The sequence below is a fragment of the Ruditapes philippinarum genome, unplaced genomic scaffold (genome assembly GCF_026571515.1).
Source record: "Ruditapes philippinarum isolate M1 unplaced genomic scaffold, ASM2657151v2 ctg1222_1_1_1_1, whole genome shotgun sequence".
NCBI lineage: Eukaryota > Metazoa > Mollusca > Bivalvia > Venerida > Veneridae > Ruditapes > Ruditapes philippinarum.
The window spans coordinates 308,747-325,252 of record NW_026864020.1 but is presented as its reverse complement, the minus strand read 5'-3'; the positions used below and the strand labels follow the sequence as shown (position 1 = coordinate 325,252).

The following is a 16,506-nucleotide window of genomic DNA, read 5'->3' as shown; positions in this document are numbered from 1 at the left end:
CCAAAGCGCTTCTTTCTTCGAATTGGGGAATAAAAACACGATACTTGTATACATGGGCATTAAAAAAAGTACTGAGCTTCTTTCGACGGTATCGTTTCAGCGACAATAACATAATAAAATGCGACGATGATATTTGTTTAACTTCCTTGTATTCCATATTTATATCCCAAATTTATCCAAGTATTAAACATAGACATGTCAATATACCGAAAACCACTTGAATGAGGTCGAGGACCATTAAAACCTTGTCCCTGCCAACGCAACAAAATTGAAAACTGCTTCGTTGCATATATCACTTTCAACTGTGTCTCATCATTTTGTACAAATCATTATTTTTACTGGGGAAAAAAACATCCGTTTTAAATTTTAGTAAATAATGCAAAATTATAATTTTGAAGTTGATGGTAAACTCTGAAACGAGTATATAATTGACTTTAAAAAAAGTACATAGATACTGCAATATGAACTTCGTCGTATCCTCAAAACTTCGAGCAAATAAAACAAATTTGTCCGCTTTGAGATGCAAGTTCGCTATAACTTTTACTTTACCAAATAGTTCTTCTATTAAGTACATATGGCAATTGTGCAGCGTGTTAAAACATATATTAAGTTTTGAGTAATTTCTGGCAAAAAGAGTTTTAAACAAAACAATACACTTTTCATTCAAAGATGGCGGCGTTTGTTTACAAATTGTAAATCACGAGGTAGTTTTCATTCACATTCCTGATTTAAAAATATGGTAAGAGGATGAGAACGACTTGCGGTTTGTTAAATTTATCAATATTGACTTTAAACACGAACAGAAGAGCCTCCCACACAAGTCCTTCCATATTGTGCTTTATTATTGATATAAAATATGACTTTTTATGTGTTAAAAATATTGAATGTTTTCAGATATGAAATAGTTGCCGGTAAATTTATTATCTAAGATTTACTTTGTTTGGATGGACTTTTACAATCTTTATCAGCATTTAAGATCGGAGTATATAAATTTATACTATACGTTACAAGTATATCAGTACACACATTTGTTAGATGTAATATTGAAAACAACCGTTTATACACGATCCTGTACCATGTCAGACAAGTTTATAAAGAATTTACAATACATAGAGGATATTTGTTAAGTTCAGTGTAAGATCGGAATATATTTCACCGAGTGAGCACCAAAAGGTATATTTCACGAGTGGCGCAGCCACGAGTGAAATATGAACTTTTGGTGTTCACAAGGTGAAATATATTTCAATCTTACACTAAACTAAACAAATTTTCTTTTTATTATATGCAAAGAAACGTTTTAAAAAGACATTTTACCTAATACTGAATGAAAAGCGCGCCAAATAATAATATAATGTGACGTCATTTACGACGTCACGTCATTAAGTTGGTTCCCAGTACTGTGCACGCTGGTATTTTACTGAAATAACGTAAGGGGCTTAAATTCAAAACAGTGAAATTATCAAAGTGGTAATTTCACTGTTTCAAACAGTGAAATTACCATTTTTATATCACTGATATATTTCTATAAACCACCGAAAAGCATGTAATAAAGCATTATTTTTATGTGATTGAAAACAAAAACTACTTCATAGATTGACACTAGACGTGTATATAGTTTATATATAGATTTTGAACCATATATAAAGTTTTAAATGACTGACACAGTCTTATGAAACATACAGTCAAACTTCAATATCTTTTCGTTCTTTATAAAAATAACGTCGCTGACTGTGGAACATACATTTGGTTCAAAGACCAAAATAACAAATTTGCTTCTTTAAAAAGAAGCATGGAAGAGGTCTTTTTGCAGCTGTTGAAGACTTGCTTCAAATGGCGGGAAAGTAAGAACTCGATAATTCTGATACCAAACTACAAAACCCGGAAAAAACACATTTTGTTGAGAATATATATGACATAGATTGCAAATATACAATGAAATTATCTCATCTGAAATAGTCAAAGAAAGTTGCAATTCATTCCGTTGAAGCCCCAACATCTACTGTGGCCCGAGACCAAAAACAACACATTTCGTCCCTCTGGCAAAAAATACCTGCGAATATACAGGCTAAATAAACACCGTCTCTGCTTTAGCAATACCCTATACATGCAACATATAACAAACACTGGTGCTCAACCGTAGATTTGTTTTCTACTGCTTTAATTTTGTACTCCACCCCTGTAAAATGACTTGTTTTTACCGTGCATGCTTTTTAAAAGCAATGTTTACATACAATGGCGACCTTGAGGTCTATAATCAAAAGCATGTGATTTCAGGCTATGTTTTCGAATTTGCAAGTGATCATATTAGATGGCACAAAAACAATTTCCATGCTGAAAATGCACTTAAAAGACAACCAGTCAATTCAATTTGGAATAGTCACGATACAGAAATCCTCTCTGGCCATTCGAAGCTGTGGCAATAATTTAAGACAAATAATCGTAAATTTTAAATATTTAAATCAATCAATAAAAGTGTCCTTAGTAATGAAATAAAATGAATAACAATTCACAAAGACCTACATACTAAAATCTGGACATCTGTGTGAGGAACAGTAACCGGATATGCCGGATAAAACAGAACACGTTTGGATTAAAGTTAAACGAGCATGAAGCTGTATAATACGTGATAGGTTGTTAAAAGCATGTTGATCTACATGTATGAGTACAATTTTATGTTTCGTTACTATCACCAATAAAAGACAACGGGGAAGATTGGTTCGAATACATCTCACATCATTAACATTGAACAATTCAAGTTTACTGCTAATACAAGTAAATAAGGTAGGAGTCCGTTACTCTCACTCTAAGGCATTACAATATTGTATATCAGTTATAAAACTTTTTATTTCAGATTGCCTTTTAATCTTTTTCATTAATTTTGAATATGAGAAAAAACTCAACAAGAAAGGGTTTCAATAAATGCATCCCCAAACACAATCAGCAAAATAAGCAAGGAATCTACCAGGACAACAAACAATATCAGAAGAGGGCATTATTAGATTTATGGGTTATGAAGCAAGTTTTGCCGTTTTTAGGTATAAAAACACATAGGCAAATTATATATAAATACAACAATGCATTTTCATCGCACCGAGCTGTTTAAATTGCAACATTCATTCGTTACATTCAAACATCCTCCTCTGAAAATACTCCATCAAAGGTGGCTCAATGCTTTAACTTGTCCTTTGATTTAGCCGATGCCAACGTATTCGTCTTTTTGACATATATACTAGGCATGTATACGTTCGCTACGTCCTTGCCGTGTAACTATTGGCATTTTTGCATCATTTTGTAAATGCTGAGCTGAATATGGAGTGCATTGGCATTGTAAATCAGAGCCCGCTAGTTCTATCCTCGGGCAAGCCGAAATGTCCACTGACGGATTACACCGGAAATGAGTCTTAACATCATTTGTCTATCACTGCTGATAAGTAGTCGGTCACTTGCAGATAAATTAGTAAATACTGGTTGGTTACTCGGTTGGATTGATGGATCGATTGCCGAAATATGACCAAACATTTAAAAATGGCGAAGAAAACAACACAAAACAAACAAATATGACGCTAGAAAATTGTATTTCTTGTTTGGTGTAACAGTATTTTCTTCCATTGCCAAATTTCCTGTATATACATGAATGACTTTTCTTTTAAGTCGTTATTTTAAAAGTTTCGACTTCAGCTTGCCTTACCACTTTGTGGTGAACTTTGTCGTCGTGTGCCACTGCGTCATCAATATCGATACCGTATGACATCAGGTTATATGATTGCTTTGAAAACAAACGTTTGTATGATTTTTTTCACCAGTACGTATCATATCCTGTCGTTAAGCATACTGAGTCAATTATGCATTGCAGAGTTATGGTATTTGCAATTGCAAATAAAACATTTTTTTTGTCTGCACTATAGCTTTTTCATTTTTTATTTGATTAAACCAATCTTAAACATTAGGTTTTTGTACCTTACTTGAAAGGACTTCATCGCATTATGTATGATGGGGTTATGACCTCTGGAAGGGGCCAAAAGGGGTATATAGACGTAGGTGCGGACAAACATACAAACTGATAGCCAGACGGACGAGGTTCCCTTCTGCAGACTAAAAATATATTAATAAAGCTGCATATAAATATAAGTCAGATATGCAGTTGTGACTTTGTATACTTCAAAAAAACTATTAATACTCCGCTTATCGTAAGTGTTTATATCGAGTGATTTTATTATTATTATTATTATTATTATTATTATTATTATTATTATTATTATTATTATACATTTAAATAATCTCACTTCAGATTGCATTCATGGTGTTTCTTAGCTATATATTCTTCGCGTAATCTTGGTGTATTTTGGAACAATATATATTTCGGATATTGTTTTATTCGCAATATTGTCTTTCATTTCTGACTCAACGTCTGCAAGTAACCACAATATGAAAACATTAAATCAATAACAAATGTATTAAGTATTTGCGTGTATCAGAGAATGCATATGGTCGCAAATAAAAACAAATCATTAAAAAGAGACAAATAAAGTTAGTATCAACAAATAAATAAAAACATATATTAGTAAATTAGTATACATAGGTCAAAATACTATTTTATTTCTAAAAAGTAATTAAAAAAGTAAAACAAATGTCCGCCATTTCATAATTGCAACGTTCTGTCCGGTCCGAGCGTTATGTATTTATTTAATGATAAAGAAATTTGAAATTAAACAGCGAAGACAAAAATATTTCAAAAGAAACCTAATATTGTCTACTAGGTTTTTCAGGAGATCTCCTTGTATTAGCATGTCTTTATGGCGAGGCTCGGGTGAAGAAACCAAGACGATTTGCTTTCTTGGAAAAGACATTTACAACAGACCTCTATCCAAGAAAGAAGCAAGCTTTGAAGAGTTTTGCTTCCCAGGAAAAAAACACATCTAGGAGCAAGTTTAAGAAAGGTCCACTTCCAAGAAATAGAAGCAAGACATCCTTGATCATCATATCAAACGTAACAAATACATGATAAGATATTGTAAAAGCAAATCAGTCCTAACTAGTTTAATGATTATCCATGCCTAAAACACCAACATTATTCAAAAGATATATAGTTCAGTGAACAGTTATAAGTCATATGAAATGAATCTGTTTATTTCTAGTAACCAGCAATCCAGTTTCTATAATTCTGTTTCAGAATCATTCCTTAAAAATGATTATTGTCAATGTCTTTTTCTGTAACTCCTTTAGCCGCTAATTGTGTTTTAACTACATCAATATATTCAGGGTCAGGATATCCAAATCTGAAATTATTTGTAAAAAAGATGTAAATGTATGTTTTGCGGGAAATTAATGATAATCATATGTAAAAATTATAATGCAGAGACAAAATGTAATCAAGACAAAGGCATATGAGAAATGGTAATTATAATCTGAATAAGAATAATGTTATAAATAACATCCTATATTTTAGAAAATTATCAATTAAAATATGCAAAATAAGAATCCTTGATAAATTAACCATCCTATAGTTCTAAAACTAATGAGTGCGTGCATATGGTGATGACTACTACTTTTTTTAAACAAAAAAATATGTAATTTTGTATTTGCTGAAGTTATGAACAACACTGTATAATTATTTGATACATGTGAAACACTTCTTACTCAGAGTTTGGTGTTAGTACTGTTTTATGAGCAATACCATTCCATATTATGACACCATCCCTTCCTGTAGTCAATGAGGTGCCAATGGTAAATACAAGTCTTCTTTCAAATGCTACCCGCAACAATTTTGCTATTTTTCTCCCCTCAGCATTATTTGGAAGATATGCTGTTCGTAAAGTGCCTTCATATTTCCTTCCCGGACAAGGATGTTCTCCCTTTGAATTAAAATATTTAATAACAATAAATCTATGTGTAAAAACATTTTATTAATATACCTATTAAGTGAATATTTTATCTAAACATCAATACCAAATAGAAGGAATGAAAAGAAAAAACAAAAATACTACAGACTTTTAAAGTATCGCAGACATAAATATTTATTGATATTTTAATTCACGTGACTGACTTATTTCCATTATCTGCCTGAACTGCCTTTAACAATCTTTGTATACTCATCATAAAAAATAAAGATTTTTAGTATTATTATCGGACTGTATACCCCTTGGTGTCCATCTGGAAATCTGTATTTGATTTCTATAGTGCCACAGTTCTTATAACCTGCACAGTCTGAGCTAAGTACAGTTGTAGTCATGGTTCCAGGCGGCTGGTCACCTAAATATCAAAACAAATACCAAACAAATATAAATGAAAAAGAGAAACATTATGGAACGCCCCAAGCAGCAAAATCAAAAATGTTGCAGGTTAGTTTGATTAAAGATTTGGTTTATGGTTGTGGTGACTACAAGCTACTGTTCATCATGTTCATGCCCTAAACATGCATTGGCTGAATCAGAAACAGTATTTAGAAAAATGAGGACATTTATATTCAAAGTAAATCAATTCAACTCCATAACAAACCACAGAAATGACTTTTAACCATCTAGATGATTTTAACAATGTTTATATAACGTATCCTTTCTTCAGTATATTTTTCATTTGTCAATGATAATAATAAATATTTACATTTATTTCTATGTAAATTGGATTCATGTTTTGATATTTACTTTAAAGTAAAACATTATTGACAATATTGTTTGTGTTTGGAATAATTTAAAGGACGTCAACGTTACCTATTAAAATATCAAGAGGTTCATTGCATACAGGACATGAATATTTATACTTGTGATGTTCTTTAATGCAAGTTTGACAAAAGCTGTGTCCACAACGTAGCTGTTTCTGGTCAGATATAGAACCTAAACATATTGGACAATTTTCTCTTTCCCCCTGGATAAAACAATAAAAAATATCTTTCGAAAATACACGTCACATTTATCATATTAATTAACAAATTATTCTTTGTGTTGACGTAATGAAATGAATACAACAAACGAAATAAGCTAAAATATAAAACTAAATTTAAATCTTAGGATAATGCAAATCATAATTTAGACACAGTTCTCTGATTCAGCTTGTGATGATAATAACAGATCTTTTTCACAATGCAGTCTGAAAATTAAAGACGACTACTAAATAATAGCCACTTTACATAAAAAGTGATTTACCTTGAAAGAACAGTTTCTTAATAGAATCGAAATATGTTCATTCATGTTTTTGTGTATTTTCAAAATATATTGTTATTGTAATATGGTAAAATAGCATTTGAGTACTAGTTATATATAAATAAACAGTGTTACAATTATACATCATGTAACACAATTTCTATGAAGAGACACAGTGTACAAATCTATTTTACTTTTCTTTTTTTTTTATTTATTGTTTTCATTTTGGAACCGTTGAATTAAACAATGAACTACTTTACTTAAACTTAATCTGATTTTATTGAATAGGTTATAAACATAATCAAAACATTTGTGAACAACAAACTACCAACTATTACTTAACATAACGAATGTTGCTCTGATGCACTTATTTATATGATGTAGCTGAAATCATACCAAGTTATCTGTTCCAATTTCATGTAAAGTTTGCCAATCACTTTTTTTCGGATTTTCCCTAGATTGAGACAGTTCTTCAAGAATTATTCTTTGCTCTTCTAGAAGTGGATGACCTGTGTTAATATTGCAAAATGTATTGTGAAACATTCTTAAACAATTTCAGTTAAATAGAGTAGAATATGTGGCTTTTAAATCTAAAAAGTGTTTACGCAGGCAGAAAATGAGGATGTATGGACATTCCATGCCAATGTTAATTGAAATTAACAGTTAAATTTAAAAGTAAGCTCCGACATTTCTTTCCTTGACAAATATATCGAATAATAAATTGTGTAACATAATCGGTAATATATATTTAAAGGGACATATTTTAGTATGGCAAATTTGAAAGGTTTTGAAATACTTATAATCTGACAATCTTTACAGACCAAATGATGGCTTCACACTGAAATGATATCACCGTGAACGAGTTATCGTGGGTTATAATAGGAGGATCTTGATATGGAACAAGAGTAAACTAGGCCAAAGCCTCACGAGGCCTTGGAGCCTCGAGGATCCTTCTATCTTAAATATCAATGACAGCTAAATATTATTACCAGATTATAGACCAATGTACTATAATAAAACGCTATCATTATATAATTCCTCGAACTTTAACAACTGAGTCGACCCAGACGCAATTGTATTACAACATCAATGTCATTCCACTTAGCACTTTTGTTAGAAAACGATTTTCATTATTTCTGGTTTATATTTGATCATGTTTTGTGCATGTGATACATGCATTTTTTTTAGACAAATAGGTACTGGTATATAATAGAGGGTAATATCTTAATATTTCAGTAAACTGCAAATCAAATGGTCGAAATATGTTAAGAGCATAAGTCTTTGAACGTTTGAATAAAAGGATTTGATTATCGAAACAAGTCTTTTTATATATCTAAAGCTAGATTACCTGATTAGTTAATCTGACTAATAAACAAGAATGTCTAGATTTCGTACAAGACAAACGAAGGTTGTATGATAAGTTTACGGACGAAATGACAATGTAATTAGAAGTATTAGCATTCATATACCTACAAAATATAGATCTATGTGACAAAGTACGAAAATCAAGTTATAAATACATCAAATATTTTACAAATATTGTGCGACGGTAGCGAGTTTATACATATCTTATCTACAGTAAATGTGGTGGTTTTGATTATTGGTGTTGCTTTGAAAGTTGTAACACGCGAGGTAAGATAAATTCGTATTTCAAGTTTCGGCGCCATATGACCAATACTGTGTAATTCTGCCACCAAACCAAACAAACAGACATATAATAGTTGTTTAAACACATAACCGTATCCCAAAGCACGACGACATAGAAACACGTCAATACGACATCATATAAAAGAAATTACGTAAGCTTACTTTTCGAAATAATTGCCAGTCATACGGACAGACTTTTCATGACTGAAGTTCGTAATGTTTCTCGTACAAGAAACAACAATGCGGTGAGAACACATTTTGAATCCTTTAGTTGCTGCTTAGGGGCCGGATATACTCGATAGTCCACTCGTGGCTAGGACTACAAGGAAGTTGAACAAGCGTTTCAAATTCTTGAAGACTTAACATTCTTTAACTTTGGTTCGTCTGCAGTTTTTCAAACTGAGGACTTTCTCTCATATTTTGGGCCATAATACCGCGACCATATCTCGTCTGTGGTAACAATCTGATTCATGAATTCCTCTCCTTTGATCGTTATGCCGACGCTCACTGCGATCAAGTGCGTGTTTCCAAATCACTCTTGGCGTCTTGACTATTCTAAGAGGGATGTTTAATATGAATGCAACTAGGCCAATATCTCGCTTTTAACAACGTGTTGCACAAGCTATGTACATGTATCGCATATATGGTTTAGTAAGCTCTCAACTGATACAATGCATGTGTAAATCAGTTCAGTCTAACTTAGACAATAACTCGATTAACACTATCTACTCATGAATACTAAAGCTTATAGGGACTCCACTGAGGTTTAAAAGCCTAAAAACATAACATTAGAATTACTTACATAAATGAACTGGGGCGCTTTAAACAGACATAAATGCAAAGATAGTTAAGAAATATACTTTAAAATAAATCGAAAATCGTAGTGTTATGCTTTTCTTAGCCTAATTTGAGTGAAAAGCGCTTTTCATTTTGGGTCATTTTTACAATTTGAATAATTATTATGGAAAAACGAAGTGCGCGAATGATCTGAAAGTTTGCACAATGATTAGTGGTCTACACCCACATCAAATGGTACATTTATCTGGAAAAAAATATTTTCAGTCCCATAATGTCAAAAAAAACCTCCTTTAAATGGTTGGAAAACGGTATCTTTTCAATAACCAAATACGGTCCTGTATTCTTTGTATACAGTCGAAAACCATATTTATTGAAATATGTCGTGTTTATTGGAACAATGAACTTTCTTTTTCATCTGTCACACGGTTGTGTAAGAACTTTAAAAGTGGTGTGGATTCAGTAAAAGATGCACCTCATGCACACCATCCGAAAACTGCAACTTCGCCAAATATGGTTGAAGTTAAGGATTTCATTGATACTGATGCAAGATTTGCAACTAGGTACACAGCCTAATGTGTTGATCAATATCTCTGTAGGAGCCGCTAATACTATTCTCAGAAGTGATTTAAAAATGAGAAGGGTAAGTGCCAGATCGATATCCCATCTCCTTACAAAAGAGCAACAAAAACTTGATCGGGTAAGAATCCCTAAACAATTGTTGAAACAGTTCCTTAAATACAACAATCGACCTTTCGCAAATATCATCACTGGCGATGAGACGGAGGTTCATTTTTATGAGCGCAAGCGAAAGATACATAACAAAATATGGGCAACCAAAGGAAGTTAAAGACCCTGCATAACAAAACGCACCATGATCGTCAAAAAGGTCATATATGTATTTTTCTTTACCAATCAAGGTCCTGCTATTCAAATTGCCGTTCCAAAGAGTGAATCTGTAAATACCAAGTTTAACAAAGGGAAGGTCTTTCAAAAGTTAAAGAAATATTTCAAAAACCGTCGACCAGCAACTGGTCTCTGGTTGTTGCATGACAATGTTTCGACGCACAAAGCGGCCATTGTAACATGAAAAGGTTGTCGAGCTTTCATACCCTCCTTATTCGCCAGATCTTTCCCCTTATGATTTTTTTCCTATTTCCGATGCTGGAAGAAAATATCATACGCGAAAAAATCTCGGTTCGGCTATTTTCCAGTGTCTAAAAAGTATGCCTCGAAAGGATTATGAAAACGCATTTAAAATTTGGATTAAAAGACTAAAACTTTGTATATCAAAGAGTGGTGAGTATTTCGAAGAATTGAGATAATTATTTTGGCACTGTTTGTTAAGCACTTTTGAAAATTGACCCAGTTGCATTCAAATTTGAACACCCCTTCATTAGTACCTGTTTGTGCAGCAACAACTTGCATCCACAGCATACAACGATCACATATCGTTAGTGCTCTTGAAGAAAATACTATGATTACGTGTTACATTCGAAATGTTCATGGAAATTAAGATAAATATATTTTTCCAGAAAATATTTTATAAAAAAAAATAGAAAAAGAAAAAGTTAAGTATGTAACTTTGTAACGGTGAATAATTAAAACAAAAACTTGTAAAAAATAGCAACAATTATAACCAAAGCCAGCGAACTCGTACAGCTCTCGGATAATAGCATTTCCTTAATTATGTTCTAGATATGCTTTTACCTTTAGGCAGCTGTAAAATGTCCAAGTTGTAATCACTATTTAAGTCCACCGGAAGTGATTGATGTTGATCTTTTTGAAGTAGAACATCTGCTTCAGTACTAGAATCTATTCGCCTCTTCTCGGAAAATGTTTCCCAACCTGATCGAGCTTGCAAAAATTTCGCCTCTACGTAACTTTTAGTCGGAGGTTCCTTGAATTTAGTCAGTTCATCAAAGAGTCGTCTTTGCTGTTCAAGAATTGGATGTCCTGTGTTGATATTACAAATCAGATACACGTGTGTTGATCTTAAGATCTAATTAATTTGTGAAATTACTGACCGGTTACTTTATCATTGCATTGCCCAACAAAAAAGTAATTATATTGCGAAATATCTAAAAACAAAGTAAACTTCTTGTCGATCACTTATAAATTTTAAAGAAACTTTCAACGATTTTATTATATGTATTTATATTGTTCATTCATGTCAACTCAATTTTTACTTTAGAGACCAAATGGCGGACAAAGATTGAAATGACCTTTGAGTGTCATGTTGTAAACAAACAAAAAATCGTGTTAGAATAATTCAAAACCGGCTCATTTAATGCAGATACTTTTCACTAAACCGTCAAAACTCCAGAAGAACTTATTTTCCTTGACATTTGAATTAAATGATTCAAGAACGTTATGAATGAGACAATCGTTTTGTAATATCTTTACTTCATGTATCAGTTACTTAAATAAATATACCTAAATGATTGTGCTACACAGATGATAGACAATTAGTTTTTAGTATAGTTCCAAATATATTTCTTTACCTTCATACACTTTTGAAGTTTCAAAGCTGTAATCGTCACTCAAAGAACTGCTTTGATGTGATTGCTATGGTTTAGTATGATTATCCTCTTCTCGTGTGTCGGTAAAACCTCGTTGATCTTGCCATAATTTTAACCGTTCCATATTTTTACTTTGGTTTTGAAATTTCTTTAAAATGATAAAAAAAATATAATGAAATGTTATAGTTAGTAACTTAACGAACAAAACAACACAAACAGCAATGCAAAATAATATAACACTGAAGAACCAACAAGAACAAGATAACGCTACTAATAATACAATGACTTCGAAGGCTGTGTTTAAATTAAGTTCTAATAATGAAAAGATATTGAACGCATTTAAACACCCATACTTGAATATTGAATGGAAATATATATTTTTATGTTACATTCAAAATTTGAATGATATATTGCAAATGCCTGTCAGATACAAGTGAAGAGCGTGAAACAAAAACCATATTATTATGTACATGTGAATTTAATTTATAGATTTCATGTACTGTTATATTTTTATAACGATGGATATCTAAGGAAACTTATGGCACATACCTCGTATTGGAGTTTGCTTTTTTCTGTTTCTAGAAGTAAATGAAATGGATCAAATGATATTTTGTCGAAACGAATGGATGAAATCCCATTACAAAGAATTTCAATTATCAAATGCTAAAATTTATTTGATGCATTATCAATGAACGGAAAGTAATATAACTACATAAAATATATACATAAAACATGTACTATTTCTTTGACATTGAACTATTTACGCACTCTCTTTTTTACATAAATAAAAATGAAATGCAACTTGCCCTGAACATTTACATTAAATTAGTTACCGAGAAGAAATTGGCATCAAAGTATTTTCTTTTATGTAAATGTACCTCTCTAAATAGTTTTATGCAACAATTTAAGTTCATTGCATTGTGTATTGCAACTTTATATTCACTGATATAATAGTTAATATCAATAGAACAAAATACAGCAGTTAAACATTTGCAAATCTAATGTAAGAATACAGTAACTTGCCAATTTCCATACTGCCATATCCATCAGATCCCTTTAGTTCTGTAATTCAGTAACACAATGATAAAAGAGCAAAAAAGTTATTCAAAACATTGACTTCATTCTACGCAATGCAAAAATGCCATTTGATAATGGAATATTGCAACACATGTCATGATGTTTTAAATACTAAAGGTATTCAATTCAATTATTCTGAAGAAACAGAAAAATATAACACAAATGAAAAAAGAACACGAATTCTTGAAAGGGAATAACTCTCGCGAGCAATGAAAATAAAAAATACGAGTTTGGTAAAATTGACATTAATATTCAAATATTGAAATATTAAAGTATATTGCTTAAGTTTGCAGTCCATGTTTAGTTTAAACATACAGAAGATAAAATTGAAACTTCTTATATGAATAATGTAAGATTAAAACATCATGGTAACCCACCTTCGCTGAAACTTGCATAGCCCTCTGATGAAACTATCACATCTGTAATATTAAAAGTGTCCCATATTTGAATGTTTTTAATGATTGATTATTGTTTCAGTACTACTAGAAATCACACAATTCAAATATAAAATAAGAGCGATAAGTGATCAAAGCCAATAATGCAGTTGTATTGAGAGGTGATTGAACAGCTTGTTGGTAATGTAAATTGATTGTTAGGATGTTTGATTTCTTTTGTAATGAGGAGAAAGTAAGAATTACCCAACTTATGCTGCTGAACTTTGTAATTTTTGGGATATCATTATGTTTAATGGACGAACTTATACAATTTTATACAGAAGGATGGATGATGATATGTCGAAGGTAATGTGTAGCACGCGACACAAAATCGTTATATGACCAAAACTCCTTTTTTATTCAAGGGTCGTAACTCAACAAAACTAATCATTTAACCGAAACATCGATCAATCTTTAACATGTTATTAAAATTGCAAAAATAGCAGAATAAGAGTAGTAGTTCAGACAAACTTAAATAATGAAAATGGTTAAAGGGCTTTCACTCTGACGAAAATCATTGAACTTGAAAGTGAAGATGATAATCGCAACTAGACTTGTTAATGATTATTCATGTAAAAATGGAAAATGGAGGACATTGCACCAGCCGGTTTTTTGTTGGTTTTTTTTTGTTTGTTTGTTGTTTTTTTTTAAAGAAGTCGGGATAACTTTTGTGAGCATCGGACAGACGAAATACGGATTAGCTATCCCTATACTTCGCAGATACCTACCAATCATGAAACATTCATTCAAATTGCTTTAATAGTATAAAGGAATTAGTCCGGACAATCCTAAATGTAAAAATCATTAAATAACTGACAACAACTGGTAAATGCCACCTATATGAACAACTAGATTTTGTACTGACATTTCCTGAAAAGTTTATTTAAATTGCACCAACAGTTTTGATGACTAATTCGGACAAGTTTTGTGAATGACGGACAGACGGACGTTCTACCAAGACAGTACTTTGTGTTTATTTTATTGATATCTACATTGTTCTTTCATTTATGCAAATCAAAGCTTACAGTATGAATAACATAAAAGAAAAAGTACAGTTACTTATTGCCCCTGTAGTCACCAAAAGTACCTCCCATATGTCAGAACAGACAGACTGACAGACAGAAAAACGACGGAGAAATGATATCTATACGTCACAGCTACTCTGTAACAGGTGACACGAAAGGTATATCATTGAAAATTCCTAACAAATAAAAAGGTAATACCTTTAATATCCGACTGCTTTTTGCAAGACTGTATTACCGAAGTTATATCTTCCACCAGTGGTTGCGATATATCATTTGTTGAACATAATTGAACAAATGCATGTTCCTCAACGTTAATTGTCATCTTTCCGCCATACATTTCGTATAATTCTTGTACCTTGTTCTCCCAGAGTTCAAATTCGCGTAATGGATTAGAATGGCCTCTAAGACTTATCACACTCATAACGACCGACGTTTTGAAAATATTGATACAATATGCAATATCATTTGATGCAGGACAACAAACAACCAGATATTGCCCGTTCCGGATATTCCATTCGACATCTCCAACATTTTCTTTTCTTAATCTCTCTTCAACATAATTTATTGTTTCCTGTTTCATTAATAACTCTTTCTCCTGCGATGACATGCCTTCGATGACAAAGCACACAAATTTGTTTTTCATATCAAACAATTGTAATTTTGCCTTTTCAATATCGGATTTCATACCTTTCATCGTGATTATGCTGTTTATATTAGAAAGGGAAATTTCAACATCTGGAACTTTAATGTGGGCGATCTTTTTGTAACCCATTTTTTGCAACATTTTCACTTCAACACTGTCAAATAATTCAACTTTTTCTTCTATTCTCAAATCTTCAGTTTCTGTTGCAGTTGTGTTCATAAACTCAACAATAGTCTTTACAGTCTTAGTTTCACCAATCAGAGTTACAGTGCTGTTCTTTTCATCGGCGATGTACGTAATATTTTGGTCTGTTTCACGTAGACTCATGTTGACAACCCTTACAACGGCTGAGCTTTGTTGCACAGAAATAATGGTTATACCATCCAAACATTTTTGAAATACGTCTTCAGCATTCTTTCCCCATTTCCTCACTAACCGATTTGATTTAATTGCATTTGGCAATATTGTACAATTTATCTCTACCTTTCCTTTCTGTATACGTACTATCTCTGCAAAACAAGCTTGCATGTGTCCATGTATAAGCTTTCCATATGGGGGGTCTCTTTTGATAAACTCCAGTTTATCATTATCAATGCCAAAAAGTGTTACAGGGTCAGGTACAGACAAGTCGAATGCATCCTTTTCTGTAAGCTGTAAACACTCATAGAATAAGCTCACTTTCAGTGTTTCTATATCAAGCTGGTGGAAGTGTTCTAGAACGTCGGCTACAGCTTCAAAAAATGTCGAAAATTGATTAAATAAGCATTAATTAAACAAAAGATTTTTTTTTGAAATAGTCAATAAGATAATGTTAACTTCAAGGATCATTAAAGAACATGACTTCAACCTGAATAAACATGCATTGGTTTTTATAACGCAAAACTAGTATACTAGAACATCAATTGGCTTTCGCATGTCCAAACAAGAGCCGTTTAAACCGGATAATGCTCCCCGACACAGAAAAATATTTATCATGTAGTTTTATAATTATGTCCAGGACAAGGTTAAAAGTGCAATAATTCCAAAACTAGGCACAGCAGATTTACTGTACTTTGCATTGCACTTCTATTCAAAGAGATCTATCTACAGAATTAGTTTCTTGTTGATACCTTTCGCTCGTTGTTTCACAGTTATGTCCCGTACAAAGTTCATTGTAAAGTTGACAAATGCAATAACTGCAAAAATTAGGCAAGGCGGTTACGGTTCTTTTGTAATGCTCTTCTACGG

The 16,506-nt window shown here is 32.0% G+C and overlaps 2 protein-coding genes across 3 annotated transcripts; both read right to left on the bottom strand.

Annotated features, from left to right (window-relative positions):
• Positions 1-4,305: 4,305 nt before the first annotated feature.
• On the bottom strand, positions 4,306-11,816 carry LOC132724116 (probable E3 ubiquitin-protein ligase DTX3). The gene is made up of 7 exons (XM_060708928.1): positions 11,804-11,816; positions 11,289-11,534; positions 7,533-7,645; positions 6,708-6,861; positions 6,137-6,249; positions 5,638-5,852; positions 4,306-5,276 (listed from the first exon to the last, which is right to left on the bottom strand). Exons 1-7 carry the CDS (start codon positions 11,814-11,816, stop codon positions 5,180-5,182), a joined length of 951 nt encoding a protein of 316 aa, XP_060564911.1. The 3' UTR covers positions 4,306-5,179.
• On the bottom strand, positions 11,396-16,498 carry LOC132724132 (uncharacterized). Of its 2 annotated transcripts, XM_060708948.1 has the most exons (6): positions 14,835-16,498; positions 13,555-13,596; positions 13,124-13,162; positions 12,650-12,678; positions 12,083-12,248; positions 11,396-11,534 (listed from the first exon to the last, which is right to left on the bottom strand). In XM_060708948.1, the coding sequence occupies exons 1-5, from the start codon at positions 15,805-15,807 to the stop codon at positions 12,147-12,149; spliced, it is 1,185 nt and encodes a 394-aa protein (XP_060564931.1). In that variant the 5' UTR covers positions 15,808-16,498; the 3' UTR covers positions 11,396-11,534; positions 12,083-12,146. The 2 variants fall into 2 exon arrangements, with proteins under 2 accessions (XP_060564931.1, XP_060564932.1); XM_060708949.1 differs by lacking the exons at positions 13,124-13,162; positions 13,555-13,596.
• Positions 16,499-16,506: the final 8 nt, after the last annotated feature.